General features: G+C 40.1%; 2 protein-coding genes across 6 annotated transcripts in view; one reads left to right on the forward strand and one right to left on the reverse strand.

The window, feature by feature from the left end:
• Positions 1 to 3,417, reverse strand: part of MARCHF5 (membrane associated ring-CH-type finger 5) — a 41,695-nt gene extending 38,278 nt beyond the window's left edge. Inside the window, exon 1 of the mRNA XM_048506878.1 lies at positions 3,322 to 3,417. Within this exon, the coding sequence (XP_048362835.1) occupies positions 3,322 to 3,417 (96 nt within the window). The remainder of the gene's footprint in view (positions 1 to 3,321) is intronic.
• CPEB3 (cytoplasmic polyadenylation element binding protein 3) overlaps positions 1 to 26,890 on the forward strand; it is a 90,706-nt gene that overhangs the window by 2,499 nt on the left and 61,317 nt on the right. The window contains exons 1-3 of one of the 5 annotated variants that reach the window (XM_048506658.1): positions 2,634 to 2,700; positions 4,938 to 5,836; positions 16,487 to 16,646. In XM_048506658.1, coding sequence (XP_048362615.1) covers positions 4,949 to 5,836; positions 16,487 to 16,646 — 1,048 coding nt within the window. In that variant the 5' untranslated portion in view covers positions 2,634 to 2,700; positions 4,938 to 4,948. Of the gene's footprint in view, positions 1 to 2,633; positions 2,701 to 4,144; positions 4,242 to 4,330; positions 4,389 to 4,598; positions 4,722 to 4,937; positions 5,837 to 16,486; positions 16,647 to 26,890 lie in introns of those variants that run through there. The other 4 variants (XM_048506661.1, XM_048506660.1, XM_048506657.1 and 1 more) reach the window with 4 other exon arrangements.

Below are 26,890 nucleotides of genomic sequence, written 5' to 3' on the forward strand. Positions count from 1 at the left end.
ATTTTCAGTTTTCAAGCTTGCTGATCTGTTTTCTCATTACCGGTAATCATATTTTATGTGTATTCATATTTATGGGTGTTACGCTACGACAGAGAGATCTCGTGTAGACCTTTAATACCAAGGTCAACTGAGTAAAACACAAGGTAGCCATGGCTAATCCACCTTGTTCCTCCCACCCTTTTTATTTATTTATTTTGTTGTTCTCTTCCTGCAGTGCTGGCTCCAGGCTTTAGGGGTGTGTTCATCCAAGATATAATCAGTTTTTTTAAGCTGACAGAAGTGGGGCATGAAAACTGAGAATTTCTTCACATTTCCTCGTACTTCCTTGGGTGCTCTGTGTAAAGTGAGAATGTTGAGGTAATTAGCCCTTTGCTAGTTGTTGCCTAACCCAGCCATATCTATCTATCTGCAGCAGTTTTGTTGCTGTGGCAGAATGGGGAGGAGGATGAATGAAAAGATGAGGGAAGAAATGAGTAAGAGCGGCTGTTGGCTGGTTCTTCTCCTTTTTCACAAATACTAACATTTTTAGAAATTATAAACTCCACTATTTCAAAAAGAATCTTTTAGATCCCAAATATACAACTATACTCTTAACTACAAAAACCATCACATTCTGTTGCTCTAATCAGCCAGTTCATAACGTGTATGGTAAATACTACACATTTTAAATAATGTGTATGGTAAATACTACACATATTTCCCTTTTATATCAGGCCTTCCCCATTATTAGAAACACATGCAAGCTATTCATTTGGTATTTGGGACATGTCTAACTTACCTGTGATTACTTCCTCATACTTACTATATACTGACCCCAATGCTTGTGACCTCTTTTTGTATTGCTAAGAAATCTTGTTTAACATAATTATATAAGTTAAACCTGTTTCCTTTTGGATGACTTTATGTTAATTGCTACTAATGTATGCATTAACTACCATTTCTTTTTTTATAGCTTAATCTTTGGCCTTGCATCCTCTGGCAAAACAGGATACAATCCTGTGTATGTTTACTTGAAAGAAACTCCTACTGAACTCAAAGGACTTGTATCTGCATAAACACATGTGGGTTAGGCTGTAGCGAAACCCTAACTTACTTGTTTACATAATAACTCCTTGCATATTATTAACAGAATTGTACACTTTGTGTTACTTAAGCATAAAACTCTCAAAGCCTTGTTATCCCCAAAGATTCTCAGAAGCACAATACTTATTGGTTCCTTCAATATTTTTTTAAAAGCCATTAGTCCCCCCCCCCCTTCTTTACATAACTAAATTTAATTTGGGAAAATATATAGAGGTTCATGTAACTTGGCTTATTAAAGTCATTCAGTTCCATTACTGATCATAACACAGGAAGATAGCTAATGAAAGTGATTTCTAGTAAAGATGTGCATTGGTTACTCAGACTAAGTTTATAATGTTTGGTCTGTGGGTGTTAGAAGGGGAGTTCTTATGAGGCAGAAAATGAACTTTGACTTTCTTGTGGCATTTTGAGAAGCAATGCTTATTTTGTACTTAAAAGGTTTTATTACATTGTATTACCCAAATTCATCTTTGCCAGGTTGCTATCTAAGGCATTTTGATAGATGCTGTAAATTTTTTAATAAATGGATGGCTTTATCATTTTTACTGTAACATACTCTGATCAAATACATGTAGAACATGTTCTCACTTGTGTGAAAACAAGACTCAAACAAGCTGGGTCCCCAAGAGGAATCACAGGAAGGGGAAACAATTTGAAAATCCTACTCGTCTTTCCAAAATTTCTCCCTCCTGTATTGGGGCATGAAGAAGCTAATTTTCATTACTCTCCCTTCCCCTTCAACTGGCACTCAGTTTCCCTCAGTGTTCAGGAGCATATTGAGGCCTCAATAAAGCTATGTTTTGAGGTTTGCTTCTTTTTTCTTTTGGTGACTTTATGAAGCCATATGATTCGGCATACCACCCGACATGTAGAGACTCCAGTGTTGTGCTGCTGTTTTCTATCTGAATTGCCTCAATTTTTGTGACTTCACAAGTCTGCTTAGATGGAAAACAGGTCTAAAAAATTACTGTAAGCCAAGACAATTTTTAAAAGCTTACACGCAAAGACAAAATATCTTTGTTGATATTAGAAGGTTGGAAATAGATACACAGCTTGTAAAATTCCCTGGGGGCATATTGTTGGCCAGTGTTGGTGACACAGGTTGGTGTTAGATTAATTCTCCCAGGCAATCAAGTATGTATGCCCACTCTTTTAAATGAAAAAAAAATCATCATTTCAGGGCTGGCATTACACAATTACATATTTTGCCTGACTATTTAATCTTAAACACGAGTAAAATCGCTAAAAAAAGTCAAGAACTTATTGGTAAAGTAAGATCAAACAGACTCACTCACATAACTCTTGCTTCCAAAGCTACCTGCTAGATTAGTTTCCTTTCCTGAAGAGCTAGCCAGCGACTTTTATCTGCATGTATCTCTTAGCTGCAGTCTTGTTAGCTTGTATTTGCGCTGTAAGCACTGGTTTCCCAGCCTGCCTTTGCTCAAGAAAAGACTACAATGCCCACAATTCCGTGAATGCACATGCGCCTTGAGCTTACAGTTGTCAAAGTGCTCTTGTCAGAGCAATCTCTATTTGTCATATTACCAAACCCGAAAGAAGGAAATAGACACACTGTCCCTTCCTTTTGTTGATCTTTAAACACAGAATACTCAAAAGGTAACTGTTCTTAGCAATTCTGCCTTGGTTGCGTGGGTTACTGCATGCAAATGAAGTATTGTCGGTACCGGGATATTACTTTAGACTGGAACAAATACATACACCGGAGGGGGGGAGGGAATCAAGAGGCATCGCATACCAGCCCGGTAGTAAATACATGGCTGTCTAGATTGTCAAATAAAAGCTCAGTTTTGTTCCGTAGAGTTTGACCTTGACAGAAAGGGTGGCATTCGTAGTGAAATCTTACGTATCAAGTAGCAATGTAAAATAAGAATTATAATAATATGAATCCAGATACTGTCTCACAATGAAGTTCCCAAACGTATCGAAACTGACCTCGATTGCCCGATCAATTCGTGATTACCGAAGACATCTGAGGAGCAGTTTCAATGTTCGCATTGGCGTGTCTAAACCTAAACGGGGTTGTTAAAAGAGACAACGATTTGCCTGGTTGTTCCTTATAGTGTATCTCTTGTATTTGTGAAGTCTTCCCCCACTGTGGCTGGGAGTGCATCTAATGGAAAACTACACAAAGCCCTGTACTATCGTGGTTTACTGCAGTGCTGCTTTAAACAGCTTTCAGAGGGCTCCCCTCCCTCCCTCCCTCCCTCCCTCACTCACCAGCAGAGCTGCGTGCCACAGATGCGCTAGTTTACTCCTTTTTGGGATTAGGAATTTAGCGTTATGCTGTCTGTCTATGCACTGTCCAAAGTCCATCCCTTTTGAGATCGTGTGCACAGAGAAAATACCTAGCAAACTTCCTTGCCTGGATATATTGTCGCTATCAATCAACGCCGTGGTGGGCATACACCAACCCGTTTTATTATCATTTTTATTATTGAGAAAGGTTTTGAATTCAGGAATCTTCTAAATTTAGTACACGGGAGAAAGGAAATTTGCCCCCTTCAAAATCCTCAATACTGTTAAAGCAGCTGCTGTTTTAATATCTTGGTTCTTTAGTGGATGCAATCGCCTAGCAAAGCAAGGAAAAGTGCATTGAAGGACTACGTACGTACGCGCGCGCGCGTGTGTGTGTGTAAGGGATATTTGATGTAGGGTTCCAAATATCGGGGGAAAACCTTTTGTTGAAATAAACCTGGATCCCTTGTGCCTCTGCTTGGCGTCTCATCGGGACGGACTGCCTTTTGTTTGGCCTATTGAAGTGTGTATGTGGTCGGTCTCCTTCCTCCGATAGCTTCCGTGCTGGTCGGGAGCGGGTGGATCCTCATATTTTCATCTCGCCCTATTTTTGTCTGCTGCCTCGTGATGATCTTGCCAGTTCCATGTTAATTGGTCGCCTATGGCTACGCGTGGAAAAAGCTGCCTTGGGCTGCCTAGAGGGAATCGTTCGTCTCTGAATACGTACCAGTGCCAGTGTTATGCGGGGCTCAGGATGCCGGTGCATCCCCCCTTCCTTTCCCTCCCCTTCCCTGAATGATTACATTGCATGTATATTACTCTGGAATAAACAAGGGGAAAAGGTTTGCGTGAAACAGCTGCTTTGGCCGAAAGAATGGCAAGAAGGGGAAAGCTTGAGGCTGGTTAGTCGAGCAAAACTGCCCATTGTGGTTTGGAAAGGGCAGGCTCCCCCCCCCCTCCTCCTCCCCGGAGTCGCTTCGGAGCAAGCGCGTGTGACCGAGGTTTTGGGAGCGTCCTTCGGAGCTGTTTTCAGCTGTCCGACCGAACCGGTTTGTTGATTAAGCAAAACAGGCGGCCGGCTCCTTTAAAAGCCTATTCATAGGCAAGGGGGTGGGGAAGAGTTAAAGGCTGCTGTCTTTTTAACCTTGCTGAAGGACGCAGCAGTATTTATTGACGTATGCAAATAACAGGGGAGGAGGAGGCGGCGAGGAGGAGGAGGAGGAGGGTGCCCGGAAAAACAGGAACCAGAATCAGTTTCTCATTGAAGGGCGAGAGCTCTGAGTTCCGGTGTAAAAGAAAGAGACGTGGCGAAATTGCTGCATATCTCTGCCCTACAAGCGCATCTTTCTTTTGCACTGAAGGGGACCGAGGCATCCAAAAGGGTGAAGCGTCTCCGAATGTATTTTTAGAGGCGGCGTGGAGCGATCACGCTGATTGAAACGGCTTACTCGGGAGGGGGGGTGGGATTACGTATTTGCCTTGCCTTGCAACTTGCGGCAGCCTTATTCTAGCAGTGGCGAGCGGCAGAAGGCGAAAGCAGCTGTATGAATGCTAACAGTCTGTCTTTGTGGGATTTCCCCCCTTCCCTCTCGTTTCAGCTGCGCAAACCATGCAGGATGATTTACTGATGGACAAAAGCAAAGCCCAGCCCCAGCAGCAGCGGCAGCAGCAGCAGCAAGATCCAACCGCAGCAGAAGCCCCTTCTACGCCCATCGCTTCGGAGACACCCAAACCAGAGGACAGCAACCCAGTGACTAGCATCGGCTCATCAGGTCCTGCCCAAAATAGCAAGGAAAAGATGCAGATGGAGTCCCCCATCTTGCCAGGCTTAAGTTTCCACCAGCCTCAGCAGGAACCTACAGCGGGCACCTCCTTGTCTCCCTCCTTCGGAAGCACCTGGTCCACTGGAACCACAAATGCAGTGGATGATAGCTTTTTCCAAGGGATTACCCCAGTTAATGGGACAATGCTTTTCCAGAATTTCCCTCATCATGTCAATCCTGTTTTTGGAGGCACTTTCTCCCCCCAGATCGGCCTAGCTCAGACTCAGCACCACCAACAGCAGCAACAGCAGCAAGCCCAGCAGCAGCAAAGGAGATCCCCGGTTAGCCCTAACCAGGCACCATTTGCTCAGCGAAACGCAGCCTATAGCCATCAACCCATCATGACCAGCAAACCTTCCTCCTCCTCAGCCTCCACCTCTTCCCCTTCCAGTTGGAATAACCACCAAAATGCAGCCTGGAGTACACCTTCAAATCCTTGGGGTGGGCTACAAGCTGGCAGGGACCCTCGAAGGGCAGTCGGTGTGGGAGTTGGGGTCGGGGTCGGGGTTGGGGTGCCGTCCCCACTCAATCCCATTTCACCTCTGAAAAAGCCCTTCTCCAGCAATGTCATTGCTCCACCGAAGTTCCCAAGGGCTGCTCCCCTAACTCCCAAATCCTGGGTGGAAGACAGCGCATTTAGGACAGATAATGGCAACAATCTGTTGCCCTTTCAGGTAAAGTCTTTTTATTGAATGCAAAAGGTTGAGGGGGAGGGATGGGCACATATTTCAGTGTCTGTTTGTCCTTCAGTTCTGGCTGAACCCAAATACCACCTTGCCACTCCAGTTAATACCTGTGTCAGTTACCCATCTTACCTGAAATCATTCATATTGGTCTTGGCAAACGTCTAAGTCACATACGTTATGTCCAATGGTATTTGCAGACTTAATTCTTGTTCCCCTTTAAATCTGGTGTTGAAGGAAGAATTGCTGCTGGGTGACGCCCTGCTCTCTTATCATTCCTCTCCCCTGCTTGTATGCTTTATGTATGATGCATTTTGATTGATACAGAATTCCTAGAATATTTGATAATATGGCAGCGTTATAGATCCATTAAAATAGATGGCTGAAAATCTTGAACTAAATGACTGACTAAAGCCATGGACACTTGAGGAATCCAGTTAATTACCTTTTCCGCATTAAAGGGCTAAACCTTTTTTCTTTAAAGAGCCCTTCTTATTAATGCCAAGAAATGAAGTTCAACAGGATTGTTGAACAGGATTGTGTTTGCAAAATCAGGCACATGAATGCAAATAAAATGCCAAAGTGTAATCATGATACAGTCTCTGTTTAGGGTGTGGGTGTGAATACATTCAGGAGTTTTGGGTGTGTGTGTGTTGAAAGCCTTTAGTATCAGTCTCTTTCAATAAGGAAATTTATGACAGCAACAAGATTAAGGAATGCAGAGAAGGTATTTTGTGGAGAAAAAAATACCCACTTCTGTTTTGTACATTAGAGGGAGGATACAACAGGACACGACCTTCACAGCCATATTGCAATGGAACCTATTTACTAACTACATAAGCCCTGAAATATTTAAAGCTGCAGTGTCCTTCGCTGGTTTTGTTATCTAAGATGTCAGGGCAGATCAGTTGCAATGACCGAAACAGGGAAAATAGAGTCTCTGAAATTTTAATGTAGAGTGGAACATGTCTTGGTGCGAAATGCCTACTTGGTTGAATAAATTGTTGGGTGCACTTTACCTTGTATTCTATATCATTGGGATCTGTGAAAAACATCATTTTTTGGTTTGGATGCTGTAATGATCACTGCTTCCAAATATATAAATGAGAATACTTTTCAAAGTGCAATGAAATTACCTGTATTTTCTGATTTTAAGGAAACACAGTCCAAAGTAGAAGCTGTCGCATCGTATTAAATATGTGCAATCAATAATATAGATCATGTTTTTATTATAAATTATGCTTTTGTAGTGTAGTGTAAACCTTTCTCAGGTATTCAGAATGCTGTTCAATCAAGAGGGTTAGGCTGTACCTTCAAACCTAATTTTGCTGCTTCATTCTGTTTAAAGGGAGAGTTGCTAATTTCCTATTGGTTCTTCTGGGCAGTAGGAGGAGCAGGGTTTACTCATCTGTCAGTCAGTCTCTGCAGCCTAAAAGCCAAGGGGGATGGGTGGATATCAGAGACAGACTTCTCTTGAGCCATTACAGCTCTGCTGATTTTGCTGTATTATTGCATTCGCCTCTGGCAATATATGGACTGCCAGAGTGGTAGATTGTAGCGTAGATAGATGTCAGGTTAAAAACTGTAAAGGTCCAAGAAACTGTGTAATTCTGAAGGTGAGGGTTAGGGATCCCTTACAAAATTATTGGCATGCTTATCAAATTCTAATTCTAGGGTTCACTGAAGGTAAGCCCTGATGACCTATATGAATAAAATTAATGGACATTCATAACGCAGAAAAAAATTATAGAAGTTTTAACAGTGAGCTGCTTGACCGGATTAATTAGTTCTAGTGTTAGGAACAACCCATAGCTCAGTCCTTGTTTTTACATTGCTGCTTGATATGCTCATGAAATAAACATGTTAGGCCATTTAGTGCTGAATGTTGTTTGCTTCTTTGTGTATGAACTGTGGGGAAAAATGACTTGTTTTCAATATTTAGGCCTGAGTGGTGATATTCAAGAAATGATTACTCTTTAATAATCACTGCCATCCTTGCATATGACTATAAGAAGGATGCGTGGGTGAATGGTAAAATACTAAGAGGCTTTGCACTTCTGTCACGTCATTTGATCAGCATACCACAGAAATGGATGTGGCCCAGTCTCTGGTTTGGATTCAGTATCCAATGGCCTTGTTTTACATAAGCAAGCCAAGTAGTACTGACAGGGAAAAGGTCTTGAATCATTTTTGTATGGACATTTATATGAATTTGGTGTAAGAGTGTCAAGAGTGTCAGACTTGGATCTGAGAAGCCAGGTTTGAGCCCTCTGCCATAAATTTTTGTTGAGTGACCTTGGGCCAGTCATATGGAGGAGAGGTGAACTATGTAAGCTGCCTTGGGTTCCCACTGGGGAGAAAGTCAGGGTTTAAATGAAGGAAATAAAGATAAAATTACAGTCTGAATGTGTACAGAACATTGATAGTTACACTTGTCAGACTTAAGAAGAAACCTCTCTTTTCTATTTAATCAGTGTGACACAACTCCTTCTTTCTGAATGAATGTTAAGCTCTTGTTCATAATTATTCCTTTTTAAAAACCGTGTTTATGTTTCCTAGTTAAATATTACAGCATTCACATCGTCAAGCATTTCATTTGGTGTAAAGGTTGTCTTATAGGACAATGTTCAATCTATTGTTCTAATTACTTCTGGAAGAATCCTGCTCTCAGTTGTTACTTGGATGTGTGGACTTTTAGATTAGTGTTGCTGTTGGGAGAAGTGTTTGTTTCTTATTTACTCTGTGTGTTGCTGAAGACTTTTCCATATGTCAGCTTTTCATGTAGTACAGTAAGCTGTAAATTCTTTTCTGGTTTATGTGCTCATTGTGCCCTTTGGATGAATGCCACAAGGGAGCAATTCGAAAATGTTACTGCAAATTAGGGACATAACATCAGTTGTGAGCAAAAGCTTAGATCTGAATAATGACTGACCTTTAATGTACAGTATATATTTTAAAATATGTTAAGTTCTTAAGGTATGATGTTCTTTAATCCCATACTGGTAGATGCAAGTGTTCTGCCATATGCTGCTCTAAAAGAATAATTATGCTACCCAAGCAGAAATAAGAGCAAGCCATCAGACTCTCTGTCTTGGCTCCAAGAACATTTCTTCCTGTGCGTTGTTGACTAGCGTTTAAAAGGGCTACCGGTAAGATGGTCCAGTATTCAACAGCTATATTTTAAATATTGTAAAAGCTTGGCTTTCAGAAGTAACAGCTTTATTGATATTTTATCCATTCATTCTATGGATACAAAGTACTGTTCTAGCTGCTTTCAAGCTGTGGTTGATTATTGCTAATTAAAATACTGTAGTTGGAAAACAAGAGCACAAGTCAAATGTTAAGAATTATGACTTTAACTCCTATGACATGGTACAATAGCTGTGTTTCGGCTTAGTAATGAAGTACCAGATGCTGCTAAAACAGGTCAGCATACCAGAAAACTGATGAATAGGTTGCACTAAGAATGCTGGCTGAATAATTTTTCATGTCGCTTAAACTCCAACATAAAATTAATTCCCTGCAAATTTGCTACAGTTCATTTGTTGTTGTTCAAAGTAGTATATTAATCAATGGATTCAGTAACTATTTAAAATAGTTAAAATTGATGATTAAATCATCTAACTTTAATTCAAAACGATAGAGGATTCAGTCACGACCTTTGTGGGGGGGGGGAAGTGTTTTGGATAGTGTTAATATGAATCCATTGGAGCAGATGTGGATCATACAACTTTTTCCCACTAGAACACCAGTCGACAATGATAGTCAGCTATAACAACCTTTGTGTGCTTTTCCATGACAGTTCCACAATATTTAGGGTTGTGTTTCACCCGCACCCTCTTCTGTTCAGCTGCTGACATGCAAGTTGTAAACACTGCTAAATCAAGAGAATAATTATACCAGGTCATTTAATATATTTAAAATAGTTGTCTATAATTAAATGGTGTATATTACTCTGCTGTTTTATAAGCACTTTTAAAATAATAGGTTACTATAATTGGATGTTGAAAACCCTTGTATTTAAACTTGATCTTAAATTCTTACAAATTAATCAAAGTATAAAAAGGCTTCCTTGGTTCTTTGCCTTATACTTAATGTTTTAAAAATAAGCAGTGAATACCATTTTTTCTGACTACATGCCCGTTGTTGACCATTTATAAATATAGATCTGGAAAACTATTTAGCTCTTTGGAGTGATTCTTCCACTGGAAAATAAGCTTTAGTTGAATAAATGTCTGGTGTCTGAAAATGTACTGTAATTGTAGCACGTGAATCACCTTTTTAGTTCTAAGCTGTCACATTTGGTTTAAGTTGAAATATGGGATTTTTACATTTACAGTAATGATACTGCTTCCATTGAACTGTGTTCTGAGGAAAAGAGAGAAGCTCTCTTGAGATGTTGAAGGATAGAAATGTGACTTGTACATTAGTGTTGAAGCCAAGAGCAAATAATTGGAGACCATACAATGTAGGTCGCTATGTGACTTTTGAAGTTATTCCGCTGATAATAACTGTCTTATATTTTAAAAACAAAATGCAACATACTTTTACAGTTGTTAAGGCAGAAACCACAAGAGCAATCCTAAAGACATGTCGTTCCTGGGAGGAAGCTGCACTAAATAAAATGGGCTTTACTTCCAAGTAAACCTGCTTAATACTCCCTGGATAGGAGCTCAGTTGTGTGTGATTGGGAAGTGTGTGTACGTTAAGGGCTGTCATTTTAGTTCTGCCTTCAGTGACCCTATGAATGAATGTCCTCCCAAATGTCCTGTTGTTAGCCTTGCTCAGGTCTTTCAGACTGAGGGCCGTGACTTCCTTTACAGTCGATCCATCTCATGTTGTGTTTTCCTGCTGCCCTCACCCTTTCCTAGCATTATTGTCTTTTCCAGAAGACTCTTGTCTTATCATAATGTGACCAAAGTACAACAGCCTCAGTTTAGACATTTTAGCTTCTAGGGAAAGTTTAGACTTGATTTGATGTCGAACCCACTGGTTTGTCTTTTTGGCAGTCCATGATATCCTTAAATCTTTGGGAAATAGAGTTAAGAGTTAATTCCTTCTTGGAATTAATGTAAAATTCTACTGCAGCGAAATAAACTCTGGCAAGCAACCACGAGTAAGGTTAAGCCCATGATATAGGAAATAGGGAAGGGCTGTTGTCACCAGTGTAGATCTGTTGAAGAAAATCCATTTCTGGTTCTTCATGTACTTCACATTTTATAAAACACTAACGAATTAATGTGATTCATGAACGTTGAATGATAACATATTATGAGATACTATAAAATTGGTTAACCTCCAACTTAACTTAAAATTAAAAAGGTTGTTGCACCCTGCTGAACAGAGTTTTATGAATAAGGCTTTCATAGGGAAAATCTGCTCTGATAAAGTCATTGTTGTCATCCTGCTTCATTAGAATTATTTGCACATCACTCACCTTTGTTCTTTCCATTGCATTCTTTCCTGCAGTAATATTCTTCTCAACCATATGCCATTTTAATTTTTTAAGTCACCATTAAATTAGCTGTTGTAGCTTTAGAAATTTGACAGACAGCAGTTAACACAACTAGAAATGTTTTATTGTGTTGTGTCTTGTCAAACACTTTGGATTTCTTTTTCCATCTAGCCATGAAGAATATAAGAATTGCCTTGCTTGGTCAGACCAAAATCCATCTATGTATAGCGTTCTGCTTTCAGCAGCAGCTGCCTCTGGGTACTCATTCACAAGCAGGAATGATGTCTGTTTAAAGGAAAGCTCAATTAGCTGCTATAACTAATATCAGTTCATTGATTGTCCTGAATTAACTAATTAGATCTTCTTTCGTTTGTGTTCTTTTTCAAAAAACTATCTAAACTGGTGGTGATCTTCACATCTTGCAGTAATGAATTCCATAATTTAACGATCTTGAGAGAAATCTTGAGAAGGTGAGATAAATTAGGGTATCAGCCAGTGGTGGGATTCAGCAGGTTCGCACCACTTCGGCAGAACCAGTTGTTAAAATGGTGCTTGTAAACAACCAGTTGTTAAATTATTTGAATCCCTCCACCGGAACTGGTTGTTAATTATTTGAATCCCACCACTGGAATCAGCCAAAGAAGAAAGTGTTATATAATTGTGTTCACTCACCTATACTCATGTTAACAGCGTGAATATATGTTCAGCTCATTACAGCAAGACAAGTGCTTGGCGCAATTTTTTAACTAAGCTTCATTCAAGGATTTTTCTTCCAGAATATTTTTTTCTGTAGCTTATTGTTGTAATTAAAACATGAGCAGAATAAATTGCCTTCTGATAGTAAAACATCAAAGCATATGCACAGATGCCAGGACAGTGTATATTTTTATATCTGAGGTTGAGAAAAAAATTCTTAATTAGCATAGTCTATTTAAATAAAGGCTCTCAAGAAATGGCTGTATTCTTATGAGGACTTCTTCTAAAGGAGGATGGTTTGAATTACTCCTGAGTGATCTAAAATTGGCTTACTTGGGAGTGCTTTTAGACGAATACAGCTGAAACAGAAGTGGTAAGCTGCTAACCTGTTAGTTAATTTTAGAAGTGTCAAATTTTAGAAGTGTCAAATTTTAGAAGTGTCAAACTGATTTTTACACAGTACTAGTTGTCCTGTCGTATTGGAGGTGGTAACTTCCATGATGTCCTTCACCCAGTGATTCCCAAGGATTTTGTGTAGCTGAGCTAAAGAGAAAAAAGTCATTTCTTAGATCACAGAACTGAACAAATATGACAGTTTTTCTTTGGTGACTTTGCCTTAAACAGTTATTAAGTGATGGTTTTGCTTTAGTGCAGTTTCAGGAGTGCTAGCAGAGATAGGTGCTGTCTCTCTGTGATAGGCAGAAAAAGAAGAAACTTGTCAACTTTCCGGTTTTTATTTTGCTCAGCTGTCTGCAGCTCAGTGTTTGACACAGTGCTGAAAGATCTTGGAGCACTAAGAGAATGGGCCACAGTCTGAAGTGCTAGAGCCATATCAGAAAGCATGTGATCGGATTAGCTCACCACATCAGTTAGGCCTCCTGGTGGGTTTGTTTGCTTGGATAAATTAGGCGTGCTGGTGGGTTCGTTCGCTTGGGATAATGACGTGGAATGTGTGTGCATATTCACTTTTAATGTGTGAGGATTCCACAACTGGTTTACTTTCATCTAGTTTGTCCTCCAATGTCTGTTTTCCCTCGGGTGAACCCAGATATTGCAGGTGACTAGTTGAAAGAAAAGTGCTTGACAGAAAGGGGCTATACAAGGTCAGCAGCTCATAGGAGTACGATTCTGCAGTCTTTATCTACACACCCCTTTTGCTTTTTAAATGGGAGCCCCCCTTTTGTGTTGGGCATGATGCTTCAAAACTTTGGCTCATGGGGCCCGCTTGCTTGTTGTCCTGTTTTCCCCTGTTTAGAATCAGGGGGACACATGCAGATGATGTGCTTTTTGCTTCTGCCTTGTATAAAGGGCTGCCAACACCTAACTGGGAAATTCCTGGCAATTTGGGAGTGGTACCCATAGAGGGCAGAATTTGGGGAGGGAGCCCAGCGGGGATGTGATGCCATACAGCAGTGGTTCTCAACCTTCCTAATGCCACGACCCTTTAAAACAGTTCTCATGTTGTGGTGACCCCCAACCCATTTTACAGATGGAGAACACTGATGCAGAGAGTGTTAGGCGACCCCTGTGAAAGGGTCGTTCGACCCCCAAAGGGGTTGCGACCCCCATGTTGAGAAACGCTGCCATACAGCCTGCCTTCTGAAGTTGCCATTTCCGCTAGTGGGACCAGTCTCTGTAGCTTGGAGAGCAGCTGTAATTCCAAGAGAACTTGAGTAGATTTTATCTAAAGCATTTTGTTTAGCGCCGGGCAACCATAAACCTAAATGCCGCTGCTAAGTGCTCAGTCAGTTACAAAAATGTCTGCAGATAACTTGCAAAGTGAAGTCATAAAGAAAAAATGATGGCTTTAAATTTTTCGTCAGACACTAAAGAAAAGCAGTTTGCAATATTTGTGTTCTAATGTCTGTGGCAGAAATAAGGGCTCTTCAACTCTGAAGTGCTGGGTCAGGTGAACTACGGTATATTTTTTCAGCTGCATGTTTTGGGAGTGATGTACAGTGCAACTGGGAAATAGGAAGAGTTTTCAAAGTAGGTCAGCAAGCATATTACAAAACTATGTAAAAGGAACATTAGGGGAAACACTGAATATTTGGAAAATTTTACAACAAAAATGAAGTCTGCTGGACATCAGTTACAGTTGGTTTTAGCACCATGGCCCCAGACAAAACAATGTCAAACAAACAAACAAACAAAATAATTATATGTAGGTCTCAGCCTCCTTTTCCTGATCTCTAGTTGGATATCGTGGCAACTGACAAGATCTTCCTTCTTCCATATTAAACTCTGCAGGAGAGGAAGCCCATAGCTGAGAGAACCTTAGATGTTGTCAGTTTATGGCATGATGGAAATGTTACCCCTTTCCCTTCTTTCTCTTTTAAATTGCTAGCCGAGTTAAACATTAATATTGATTAATGGACTATTGCATGTGTGCAGCACATATATATTATAGATCTGCTAGAATACCAGGTATCCAGTTGGTTAATAGTTTCAGGTTCAAATGTTTTCAACTGACTTTGAACTAGGGTGCTTAAAATCCTTTCTTTGCATCTGGATATACCCAAAGGAAGGGGAACTGTCACTTGCTCCCGGCATAGACTTTATAATTTAGTGTCACCTGATGAAGATATGAAGTCAGCAGTGGTCTTGCCCAGATTCAAAGCCAGGTTTTGGTAGGCCGTTAGTGTCAGAGTTAGGGTTGGTCATTTGAAAATATGCAATATGCATGAGCTATATGCAATATGCATAAGCTATTACCATTTTAACTGACAAACTTCAGAAGATGTATATTGTGTGTTAACTACGTTAGAGGAGAGAGGATAGTAGTTTGGGTATGGTTTTTGTCCTCACCCTTTTAATGTCTTAGGGACTTAGGCTGGAGAGACCTGGAATCAAATCCCCCTTGAACCAGGGAGCAGTTCGTCATTGAGCAAGTTATTTACTAACCTGCCTCACCGAAGGGTTGAGGACTCAAATGAGTGCTCCCCTGAGCTCCTTAGTGAAAGATCATAATGATGATTAATGTCGGTCCAGACTCATGTGCTTGGGGAAGGAGGGATTCAGCAAGTACTTGGGCTGAAAATTCCCTAGGCTGCTTTGCACGGAACTCTTTTACAATTGTGCTGCTTCTGTAACCCTTTCCTTACTGCCCTTCTGATTAGTCCTTGTATAGTGCTGGTGCACTCTCTCTAGAATGCAAGAATTTCACAGAGCATCTTCTAGGCCCTGTGTGCAGAACAAAATCTCCTGTGTTCACTGATGGCATATAAATGTGCCACTTTGCCCATGCAAGAGAGATGGCACCTAACCCTGAAAGTGGAGTACCATTTAATCCAACTGTCAGGTTACTGTGTTATTCACTGAAGTGGGATCACATTCCTGTTGATCAATAAGATTATCTCACAGATGGGTTCATGAGTATGATACCAGTCAAGCTGATCGTCATGTTTTTCCTTCAGCTCTGTATAGATAAACAAGGTCTGCCCTTATTTAACTCTTGGCAAAGCAGTAACTTGAATCAATATGTAAATGGTTTAGAATTTCAATAAAATTATTTAGAATGTTAAATTTAGAATATCTGCTAAACAGTTTTATAGGCTCTTGAGGATTAATAATTGATTTTATATGCAGCACACACTAGTACTGAAATAAACTGGATGAATCTGGTGACGATTTTCAAGGAGTTGCTGCATGCAGCCTATTCTTTTGCTGCACTTCTCCTTTTATCCAGAGTTGTTTGTGCAGTCTCACTGTGTGCGAGTTCTTGCCTATTTTGCAGGTATGCAGTTCATATGCATCCCAAAGATACAAACAGTAGTTTTGAGGGAACATTGTTTGTGGGAGAACCTTTCCCCCCCTATTACTTTACACCTGTTTATTTTACAAAGACATTTAGCGATATAAATTCACCTTTACTGAAGGTAGGTTTCTGTACTGTATTTTCAGTAATCTTAATGTGAGATCAGTAGAGGGATTAAAGGAAAACAAAAGGGCTCTTATTTTGGATTTATTCATGTGCCTTAATAGTCTGCTTTGCCCATTCTAGTTTAGTGGTATGGAAGACAGGTACGACACAGTAATGTGGGTTCCAGTTTGTGTATTTCATTGTAGCGCATCTTCTCTTTTGCTCACAGAATGTTTCAGTTTCTCAGTTAATATCTGAGGGGGACAGGAATTCCTTAGGTATGGATTTTGTTTTGGTGATATTCTGATCCTTTCCAGATGTGTAACTGTATGATAGGAAGGAACATTTCTAAGTGTTTTATTCCAATCTGATGCTAGTTTTCTGTGTATATATGGGAATGTTCTGCTCAGAGAAACAGCCATGCTAAGATCGTGTCCATTATCTATTGTAACAGTCGGATTGTACCAAAATAAATTGTTTAGCGAAAAGGATGTAAATCTGGATGGTTCTCTGTCTGTGTTCTGATGCTATTACATTTCTCATTTAAACACTAACTTGTGGTGAAGAAGTGTGCTTGCGTTATTTATTGATGACTTTGTAACAGTCCTTTTTCGTTGTTTTTTCCTAGGACCGGAATCGGCCCTATGATACTTTTAACTTGCACTCTTTGGAAAACTCATTAATGGATATGATAAGGACTGATCATGAGCCTCTTAAAGGTAAACACTACCCTCCCAGTGGCCCACCAATGAGTTTCGCTGATATTATGTGGAGGAATCATTTTACAGGTTAGGAATATTCATACGTTCATACTCACTTTAAAGAAAAGCAGCTTTTTTGCTGATATACTGTTAACATTATACTTTTTGTTAGTAAACCACTTGCTAAATGTTTAATGCTACTCTTTGATTTCATAACCTCGGTTATCCAAGGAGAAAAGTAAGTATGCAGTGTGGTTAATGATACAGCAAAATGTTAAGTAATCATGGTTTCTGTAGAGTTGGTTTTGCTCTTACAACATATCAGGCCTTCAGTTTTAAGTTGTATTTTAAAAGCATACAAAATTGAAGATTTAATTGTTATGTGGAATGGGTGATTATTTTTAGTATATTTTCATATTCTTGTTTTAAATGCCTGTAATTATAATGCTTCCTATATGAGTGTCAGATAAAGATCTGGAATGATTGAGAACAGGAATAGAAAAGGTTTGCATTTTTAACAAAATGATCTGCTTGATAGATGTAATGAAATATTGATGATTTCTTCAGCTGAGTAGTCCAGGCTGTTCTTTCAGCTTCAGTGATAAATTAAACTACTTCAAGTACTCATAAACCTTATGAATGAGTGCTTTGGGCAGCTGTTAGTTTAGTAATTCAAACTAATGTCTATTATCACATAAGTCTCTTAAATCTTTAGTTAAACTTGAGTATTGCTATGTAGTCTCTAGGAATCATTTAACGTTGAGGACAGAGAACGGTAAAATTGTTTCAACAAATATTACCACAAATATTCTATAAACATGGAGACAATCATCATAGTTGCTTATCAAATTTGGGAATCAAGTCTGGTTACAGTTTGGCAGGGGGTCAGAGGTCTTTGGTGTAGGAATATTTGGGATCTGATTACCTAGAGCCCCACAGAGAGATCTAATCCATCACCATCTCTGACTCAGAATTAAATAAAATCTGTTGTAGTCAAATCAAAGAGATGGTTTGTAGGAGATTGAGCACTGGGCAAAGGATGAGTGGGACCCGGAGCTAAGAACAGTGGCATTGATCTGTTTGTTATCTCCCTGTAGTCCTGAAGAATTAGCACTTGGCGCATCACCTGAATAAAAACACCATTTGAAATAGCTCATTACTTTGGAGTGACTGGTTTAGAGGGGGTAATCCAGTCCTTGATCTAAACTACAGTTTTTTGCTAAAAAAAACCCCCAAAACAAACCCCATACCTTGATTTAAGTTGTTTATCACAATGAAAACGCCACAGTCTGAAATGCTGTGGCTGTGAAATATAGTAATTCTTTTGGGAAATGTCAGTTGTATGCTGTTTTTCAAAAGACTTAAAGTTGTACAAGCAGCATTAAAGGTGCTCCTGCAAATGCAGGTGGAGGACTGGCTAAGTCTGTCTAGCTTTGAACTTTAAATAATGTAAATAAGACATGGAGGCATTTGCTAGCTTCTAACTTGATTCTATTATGGGCATGTGTTAGCTCTGTACGGTCTTAAACAGTCTAAGATGGCTGCTGTCCTCTCATACAAAGCCTTGCATGTTCACATACATCATGTAGCCATCTCTTTTCACACCTGTAGAATCTGCTGCTGCTCCAAGCTGTGGCCACAAGCTATGAGGCCATTCAGAAATGTGGTGTGACCTTGCAGGGGGTTGTATGTCATTGTAACTTTCTTTGGCTAATGGGGACACAAGAAGATGGCTTGGGATAAGAATGCTGACTGTCAAGCTGCTTTGACTACCTCATTGCTGACTAGTTAAAGAAATTAAAAATTAGCTTGTGGGGATATGGAACAGCAAGCTTTTGTGACATTTAGAGGAACTTAATTTAAATTCTTGTCTTTGCCTGGTGAAAAGATCATAGGCTAGCAAATCTAACAAAAGCAACTGGCAAATCAGGTTTGAGAAGTCAGGTTGTGCTATTAACAAGCTAGAAAGGCCTGTCTGCAACTTTTGCTCTGCTTTCTTACCACTCAGCAACTTTATCTAAACCTTTTGGATAGGTTGACATTTAGATAGTGATTCATGTGTTTTCTTCACGTTTTAGAAAACAATTGTCTAGCTATCTTCTTTTGAAGACTTTGGAACTTAATGGAACTTGATTGCAGAAGTAAATATTAATGCATTGAATGGCAATTTAGGCCTTGTTTTCACTGAGGTGAATCTGTAACCTTGAGTATGCCTTCAGTCTGCAGTCCAGACTCACATGGTGTTAAGTTCTTTTAGGCAAAAAAACCAAAACGACCAGAATAGAAAACTAGAATGTGCAGGAGAAGGCTAGGCTAGAAACCAGTATTTGTTTTCCATATACCAATAATGTTTTTGGAGAGAGAAGCATTCAGCTATGTGAGCCCCCACCTGCAGTCTGAATTGGCACATCTCTTGACTCAGCACGGTCTGGACTTTAGAAGCTGCTTCTTGACAAGGCATTTAGTCATGTTAGGGTTACCAGCTCCAGTTTGGAAAAATAACTGGAGATTTTGGGGGTGGGGTTTGGAGAGGGGAGAGATGTCAATGGGGTATAATGCAATAAGAGTCACCTTCAAAAACACCCACTTTCTCCAGGTGAACTGATCTCTGTCACCTAGAGAAATGTTGTAATAGCAGGAGTTCTCCAACTACCTCTTGGAATTTGGCAACCCTAACCCACATATGGTTTTAACATGGTCTAGAAATTGCTGAGCTGTAGAATTCCCTCCTGTCTAGATATCCTCTTAAAGATAGGAATAGAGAGAAGTAATAACAGAACTATTCCTGATAAATCTGGCTTGAGTTGCACTACAATATTATCCTAAATATAAAATTATGATCTGTTCCTTTAAACGTTTCCAAGGGCCAGATGAGCCATCAGTCTAAAACGAACAGATGGGCATACATTTACATGTAATCTTAGGAGCATTAATAGCAACTTTTAATGCACAGTTACAGGATCAAAGGCAGCAGTGTTTGTATTTGTAGTGTTCCTCACTAGCACAGGAATACCCATTTGAAGTGCATGTTTGATTCTGCACGCGAAGGATTACAACACAATCAATTAATGCTCTTATTGCAAGCATACACACGAGGCCTTCCTGTATTACTTGGTTGCATGGTATTTTCCTGGTCTCTGGCTTTTTTAGAAATTAACTTTTTAGAGTTCAGACTTGCTATGATATTTTGGAGGGCCAAGTAATGGCAAGACTGTTAACCTGCTAAATGAAGCTTAAGCTGTATTAGGGATTCTGTAGTCATTCTGTAGTGAGAACACCTAGCCCTGTTGAAATGTGAGGGTATTTGGAAAAGTTTTGTATTGTTTTCCTGTGATTATCAATTTTCATCAGCAGCGCTGTCTTGGTAATTTAAGTTATCTGATTTTTGCTAGGATGCAGGTATTTTAGGCTTATTAGTTTTTTTGGGGTTTTTTGGTAGAAGAATGAAACTTGAAAAGCAGGGCATTTGAATAGCAAGCACAAGAATCAGCCATCATAAGACTTAATTCTGCCAATTATACAATCTTGGAAGGTTTCTCCTGAAGAACGAATAGGATTGCTTAGATCAAATGTCTTTTTGTCAGGGGACAGTGTGAAAAGTTCAAAGCACCTGTTCTTTCTTGAAGTGGCCGCTGGCCGATTTTTGCTAGTTCTGTTTCTCTGTGCAATTGTGCCTAAGGATGAATGTACAGGAGAACATTCAGCCCACTCCAATCTAATTCGGGCATAGCCAGAATCTCCCCTGAAGCTTGTGTTAAATGAATAGTTCTAGTCTCTTAACCTGCTCTAAATAAAGATTTAAGGAGGTCACAGAAGCAACTCTGAATGTCAAAATATTTTAATGTCTTAGCTTTTATTGTCTCTGATCTTTGTGAAGTTGTTCATTCATCTCCAGCAGCTTGGCATAGCACACTTCAAGAATCTTGTGTATTTTTCTAATCTCAAAAGCCTAAACATGAGTAATTAAAATTTTCTCCAGGTTTTACAGGTTAGGACAAAAGTGGTAGTTTAGCCAATAATAATTCACTAATCACAATATGTCTTAAGAAAAAGAGTTTGGATTTATATCCCACTGTTCTCGACCGTAAGGAGTCTTGTAGTGAATAACAAATTCCTTACTTTCCTTTCCTCGCAATAGACCCCTTGTGAGGTAGGTGGGACTGAAAGAGTTCAGAGAAAACTGTGCTTGGTCCAAGGTTATCTAGGAGGCTTCATGTGTAGGAGAGGGGAAACAAACCCAGTTCTCCAGATAAGAGTCTTCCACTCTTATCTAACCACTACCCCATGCTGTATTAGAATAAATGGACTCCAGTTTGAGTCTTTAGAGAGAGCTCTGTTTACTGGGGCAGATGCTACAACTGTCCTTCCTGCCAAAGCAATAGAAAACCCTATTGGTCCTACTTTTTCATTAGGAAAAATGATTTGAAACTTTTATTAAAAGAAGTGATGATGGGGTGCTCCTGACTGTGACTTCAGCTGGCTTGCTTAATTTTCTAAACTAGCACATTAGTATTAGTTCTTTCTTCCCAAGAACCACAGTCTTGTCACGTTAAAACCAGTTGTTTGTTCATGATCCATGTGATCGTGTCATGACTTCTATTAATGTAATTTTTTGAAACAGATGCTATTTTACAATTGAGACCTATGCTTGGATCACAAGTCTTCAACTAGGGCTTGCACTAGTAAATTGCCTGATAAAATGTTGTTGATTGTCTACAGCAAAGAATCCTTTTTTAAAAAAGTCAAATATTCCTTAAAGCCAATGATGCTTCCATGTAGGGGCAGCTAGCTTTATTTCATTACAGCATTATCAGTTAGGCTTTTTCTGCATGCTCGGCTTACCACAGATATTTATAATGGCCAAACCTCGTATCTTGGAAGCATTTTCTGTGAAATCATTCTGCACACCTCCATCTCTCTCTCCCCGCCCCCGCCCCCAGGTTGTTTTGGGATACCCCCCCTTTGTCTCTTCCATTGCATTTATTCCACAAGCTACATATTATTCCTGATGGCAGTGAGATGTCATTGCGGTGTAGTGTTTAAGAGTGGTGGACTCTAATCTAGAGAACTGGGTTTGACTCCCCACTCTTCCTCATGACTCTTATCTGGTGAACTGGATTTTTCCACCATTTCTACACATGAAGCCTGTTGGGTGACCTTGGGCTAGTCACAGTTATCTCAGAATTCTCTCAGCCTCGTCTACCTCACAAGGTGTCTTTTGTGGGAAGAGGAAGAGAAGGAGTTTGTAAGCTGCTTTGAAACACCTTTTAGGAGAAAAAGTGGGGTACCAATCCAAACTGTTCTTCTTCATTATCTGTGATGCGGAAGAACAACCTTCCCCCTTTTCTTCCTTTTGCACAGGACTCTAGCCTTGCTGTGCAATTACATTTTGAAGTGGCAATTCAAAAATGTCTCAGTCTCAATTTCTACCATTGAGAACTACCAACCCAAAATGGAAACCAAAACAACATATAGCTTCCCTGTCCACAAAGAAGCACATTTTTGGTCATATTTGATCTCCAGTAACACACAATTGTTAGTGCAGCAGCCCTCGATTACATGAAGCGATTACTCCTAGTGCTCATATTAATCTCCCCAGCATCTCAGTGTTCTATTGCTGATGCACTCACCCCCAGCTTCAAAATTCTCTTACATCAGTAAGTCAGTATGAAAATGACAAAGCTGATCCAATAGAAGCTGATTCAATATGTCCCCTTTCTTCTTTGTATTTCTGCCTGAATGTTAATATTACAAGCTCTATGTGAAATTGACAAAGCTGAACCAATCAGCTGGGCTAGTCTGCCTCAACGTTACATCAATAGTCCAATATGACAGAATTTTTTAAATTTCCCTTTGAAAATGGAGGGAGAGGGGGAAAAGAAAATGACTGCATGGGAGGTTGAGCAACCACACTGGTGTGGATAAGGACCGGGTGTTTGGTGGAGTGGAGAAATAAAGTCTATTTCAACATGATCAAAGGAAACTGACAGGAAAATGGATCAGAAAAGGAAACATTGCAGTTAAAGTGGTCGGGAAAACATTGGAGAAAATTCAAAGAAAAAATAGTATTTGGCGGCAAGATTAGTTGTAAACTACTCATGCAGAAAAGGACTTAGTAAGGCAGAGTAAGAACTGTTTCCCTGAACCCTGCAAAAGTCAGAGGTCCATGTACTACCCTAACCAAGTTTCTCCCATGGGCCAATTGCTATTATTGTATGTATCTCGAAATGGGAAGAATTAGGTTCTTATCTTTGGGCCTTCAGGAACAGCACAAGGGGTGAACTGGGGCTCTGCTGGGAGAGGGGAAATTAGAAACATTGCAACCCTCTTACCATTAGTGAACATCTAGGCCTTTGTAATTAACCAGTTCAAAATATAAATTGTTAACTGTGTTGTGAACTGAGTATTATGTCCTCTCCAAATTCTTCTTTTTCTTGAATTTTTAATATCACGTATGCCGTCATAGGCAACATTCAGCCGACCACTTGGGTAAGATCTGTCTTGGATTTCTCATTTCCTATTTGTGCTTCATAGCATGATTTCACATGTTTATTTCACTGGATGTTAACAGAGAGGCAGAGGAAGAGGAGGTTTTTGCAGGCCATACATTGTCCTGCTGTTAGTTTCTTAATGCCAAATACATCCAGAATGTACAGACAAGAAACAGGAAATCTAGGTTAGGTGGACAAGAAGATCAGACATGGTGATTTTTTTGTTTTTACAAAACAAAAGCTGTATGGGCAGTATAAATATCTGAGTAGAGATTCTGCTGATAACAGAATTCAGGAGTGCCTTCTTGTTTGTTCCTTTTTGAAAGGGCAACAGATACATGTATAAGTGGAGAACATTGTCTCTGTGCTGTGTGCTGTACTTGTCTATCTTCTGAATTGTAGTGTTGCTGCTTAAATTGAGTATGTTAGCTGACCCTGTTCATTCATACTTCCAAAACAAAGTGCCTCAGTTACATCATTCTGTAATGCACTACAAAAATGTCCACAAACTTTGGCTGTCCCTGGTAATCACCATCAGTGATTACAATTCTATTGAAGAAGATGAAGAGTTTGAATTTATATCCCCCTTTCTCTCCTGAAAGAAGACTCATAGGGGCTTACAAACTCCTTTCCCCACAACAGACACCTTGTGAGGTAGGTGAGATTGAGAGTTCAGAGAGAACTGTGACTAGCCCAAGGTCACCCAGCAGGAATGTGTAGGAATGGGGGAATAAATCTGGTTCACCAGATAAGACTCTGCTGCTCATGTGGAGGAGTGGGGAATCAAACCCAGTTCTCCAGATTAGAGTCCACCTGCTCTTAACCACTATACTATATCTGGCATTCTCAAAAGATACAGAAGAGTAGCCAATCTAATCCAAAAACCTTTATTAGGCATAAACCAGAAGTACCATACATTCCAAATACAAAAACAGGATCATTGTTATATATCATGTAGAACATGGATTAAAAATGTAGCAACTGCTTCAGAAATTTCTACATTAGGGCTGTTCATTAGCTTAGACATTTTTAGTTTGAGAGAAACATAAATTCTAGAGGTAGTAAAGCTCCCAGATCGGTTCTAATCAGCGGAGTAGCCAAAAGGGTCTTCCACTTCACAGGTGTTTGTAGAAGGGAGAATGGTGAGATAGGACCTTATTGTATGCACTATATTGTTGTTGTTGTTATTGTTGTTGTTGTTGTAGATTTCACAGCTGCCAGATCTTTAGCTGGTTGTTGGCCTTCATTACAATTCGAGCCTCACCCAGAGGCCTAGGAAGTTGTAATGTATCGGCGTAGTATTCGTGCAGATCCCAGCAGGGCTGCCTTCTGAATTTGACAGATGTTAATTTTGTCAATTCGAAGATGTTTCAAGTGCTGCCCTAGTGTTTTTGGGATGGCGCCCAGAGTGCCGATTACCACTGGGACGACCTCAGCTGGTTTGTGCCATAGACGCTGAAGCTTGATTTTCAAATCGCGGTATCTAGTGACCCTGTTCTTTTTCAGTGACCCTGCTGTCACAGGGGACTGCTATGTCGATGATGGTCACTTTCTTGTCCTCGATCACGGTGATGTCTGGTGTAGTGTGTTTCAACACTTTGTCCGTGTGGATTCGAAAGTCCCACAGGATCTTGACCGTTTCATTTTCCATTACTTTCTCTGGACAGTGTTCTCACCAGTTCTTAGCTGTTCTTATGTTGTAATTCTTGCATGAATTCCAGTGGATCATCTTGGCCACTGAGTTGTGTCTCTGTTTGTACTCAGTCTGGGCAATCTTTTTGCTCCAGCTGAGGATCTGATCTACAGTTTCATCAGCTTCTTTGCACAATCTGCATTTTGCATCATCTGAGGATTTTTCGATTTTGGCCTTGATTGAATTTGTTCTAATGGCTTGCTCTTGGGTTGCTAAAATCAGGGATTCAATTTCCTTTCTCAGAGTTCCAGTTGTTAACTACAGCCAGGTCTTTTCGTTACCCACCTTGTCTTTGATTTTCTCCAGAAATTGGCCATGCAGTGCTTTGTTGTGCCAGCTTTCAGTCCTCATTTTAATCACATTTTTTCTGTATTCTTGTTTGGTTTTCTGGGTTTGCAGCAAATGTCTGTTCTTCACTTCAATCAATGCCTGTTCTTGACTTTCCTTCACATAATCGGCCAGTGCATGCTTCTCCTCTTCCACTGTTTGCTGTACTTGCAGTAAGCCCCTGCCTCCAGATCTCCGGGGAAGGTATAATCTATCAGTATCACTGCGTGGGTGTAAGGCATGGTGCATTGTCATAAGCTTCCGAGTTTTTCTATCCAATGCTTCCAACTCAGCCTGTGTCCAGTTGATGATTCCCGCAGTGTACCTGATGATGGGTATGGCCCAGGTGTTGATGGCCTTGATGGTATTCCCACCGTTTAATTTAGATTTCAAAATTTTCCTGACCCTCTGGGTGTACTCTCTGCTGACAACAGTCTTCACTTGCCCATGCTTGATGTTATCCAGCTGCAAAATGCCCAGGTATTTATAAGCGGCCTTTTGGTTGCACTTGATGAGTTGGCCATCAGGCATTTCAATCCCATCACTCTCGGTGATCTTGCCCCTCTTTATTGCCACAGTAGCGCACTTTTCCAGGCCAAACTCCATCGAAATGTCTGTGCTGAATATTCGGACTGTGTTTACTAGTGACTGGATTTCTGTGTCTGATTTCCCATACAGCTTCAAATCATCCATGTACAGCAAATGTGAGAATTTTTCTGAGTCTTTGGCCATTTGATAGCCCAACTTTGTTTTCTTTAAAATTACTGTTAGTGGGATCATGGCAATGATAAACAGTAAAGGTGATAGTGAATCACCTTGGAAAATTCCTTGCTTAATGTTGACTGTTCCAAAGTTTTCATTTCCGACTGTCAGCTCAGTTTTCCACTGTCTCATCGCTTTTTCAGTGAATATTCGAATGTTTTTGCTGATGCCAATTGTTTCCAAGCATTTCATGATCCAACTATGGGGCAGTGAGTCAAATGCCTTCTTGTATGCATATGCAAATTTGTTCTTCGATTCTTGCAGTTCTCCATTATCATTTTATCTATCAGGAGTTGATCTTTTGTACCCCTGCTCCTCCTTTTGTTCCCTTTTTGCTCCACTGGCAGGATGCTATTTGCTTCCAAGTAGTCCATGATGTAATCTGCTATTATGCCAGTGAGCAGTTTGAGCAACGTGGGTAAACATGTTATTGGCCTGTAGTTTCCAGGTGTTGCTCCTTTGGCTGGATCTTTCTGAATCAAGTATGTCTTCCTGGTTGTTATCCATTGATCGATTTCACCATTTTGCATAGCTTCATTGAACTGCTTGGCCATTGCCGGTTGCAAACTGGTTAGGTATTTGAGCCAGAAGCCATGCAATTGACCATGTCCTGGTGCTGTCCGAATTTTTCACTTTCTTGCTTCGATTTGTTATATCAGTTGTTATTTCCAGCTCCTGCATTTGTTTTTGGCCAACATCTTTCTGAAAATCTTTTATCCACTGCGCCTTACTGTTGTAATCTTTCTCGTTTTCCCACAGATCTTTCCAAAACTGAAGTGTTGCATTTTTCTCTGGTTTTTTGCTTTCAACGTTGATCTTTGTGTTGAGGCTTTGGTAGAAATGCCTTTGGTCTGAACGAAATTGCTGATTTTGTCTGTACTGGATGTTTCTTGCTTCATATCTTTCAATTTTTCTCGCTGTGGCTGTTGTTTGTTGTTTGGTGATCTCCAGTGCTTCTTCAATTGTTCTAGTGTCTAGCCAGTACCTTCTAATTAATTCTTTCACGATCTTGCCATTCTTTAATCTTTGTTCTTTCATATTTTTCAGGTTACTGCCAT

The sequence above is a fragment of the Sphaerodactylus townsendi genome, linkage group LG08 (assembly GCF_021028975.2).
Source record: "Sphaerodactylus townsendi isolate TG3544 linkage group LG08, MPM_Stown_v2.3, whole genome shotgun sequence".
NCBI classification, from domain to species: Eukaryota; Metazoa; Chordata; class Lepidosauria; order Squamata; family Sphaerodactylidae; genus Sphaerodactylus; species Sphaerodactylus townsendi.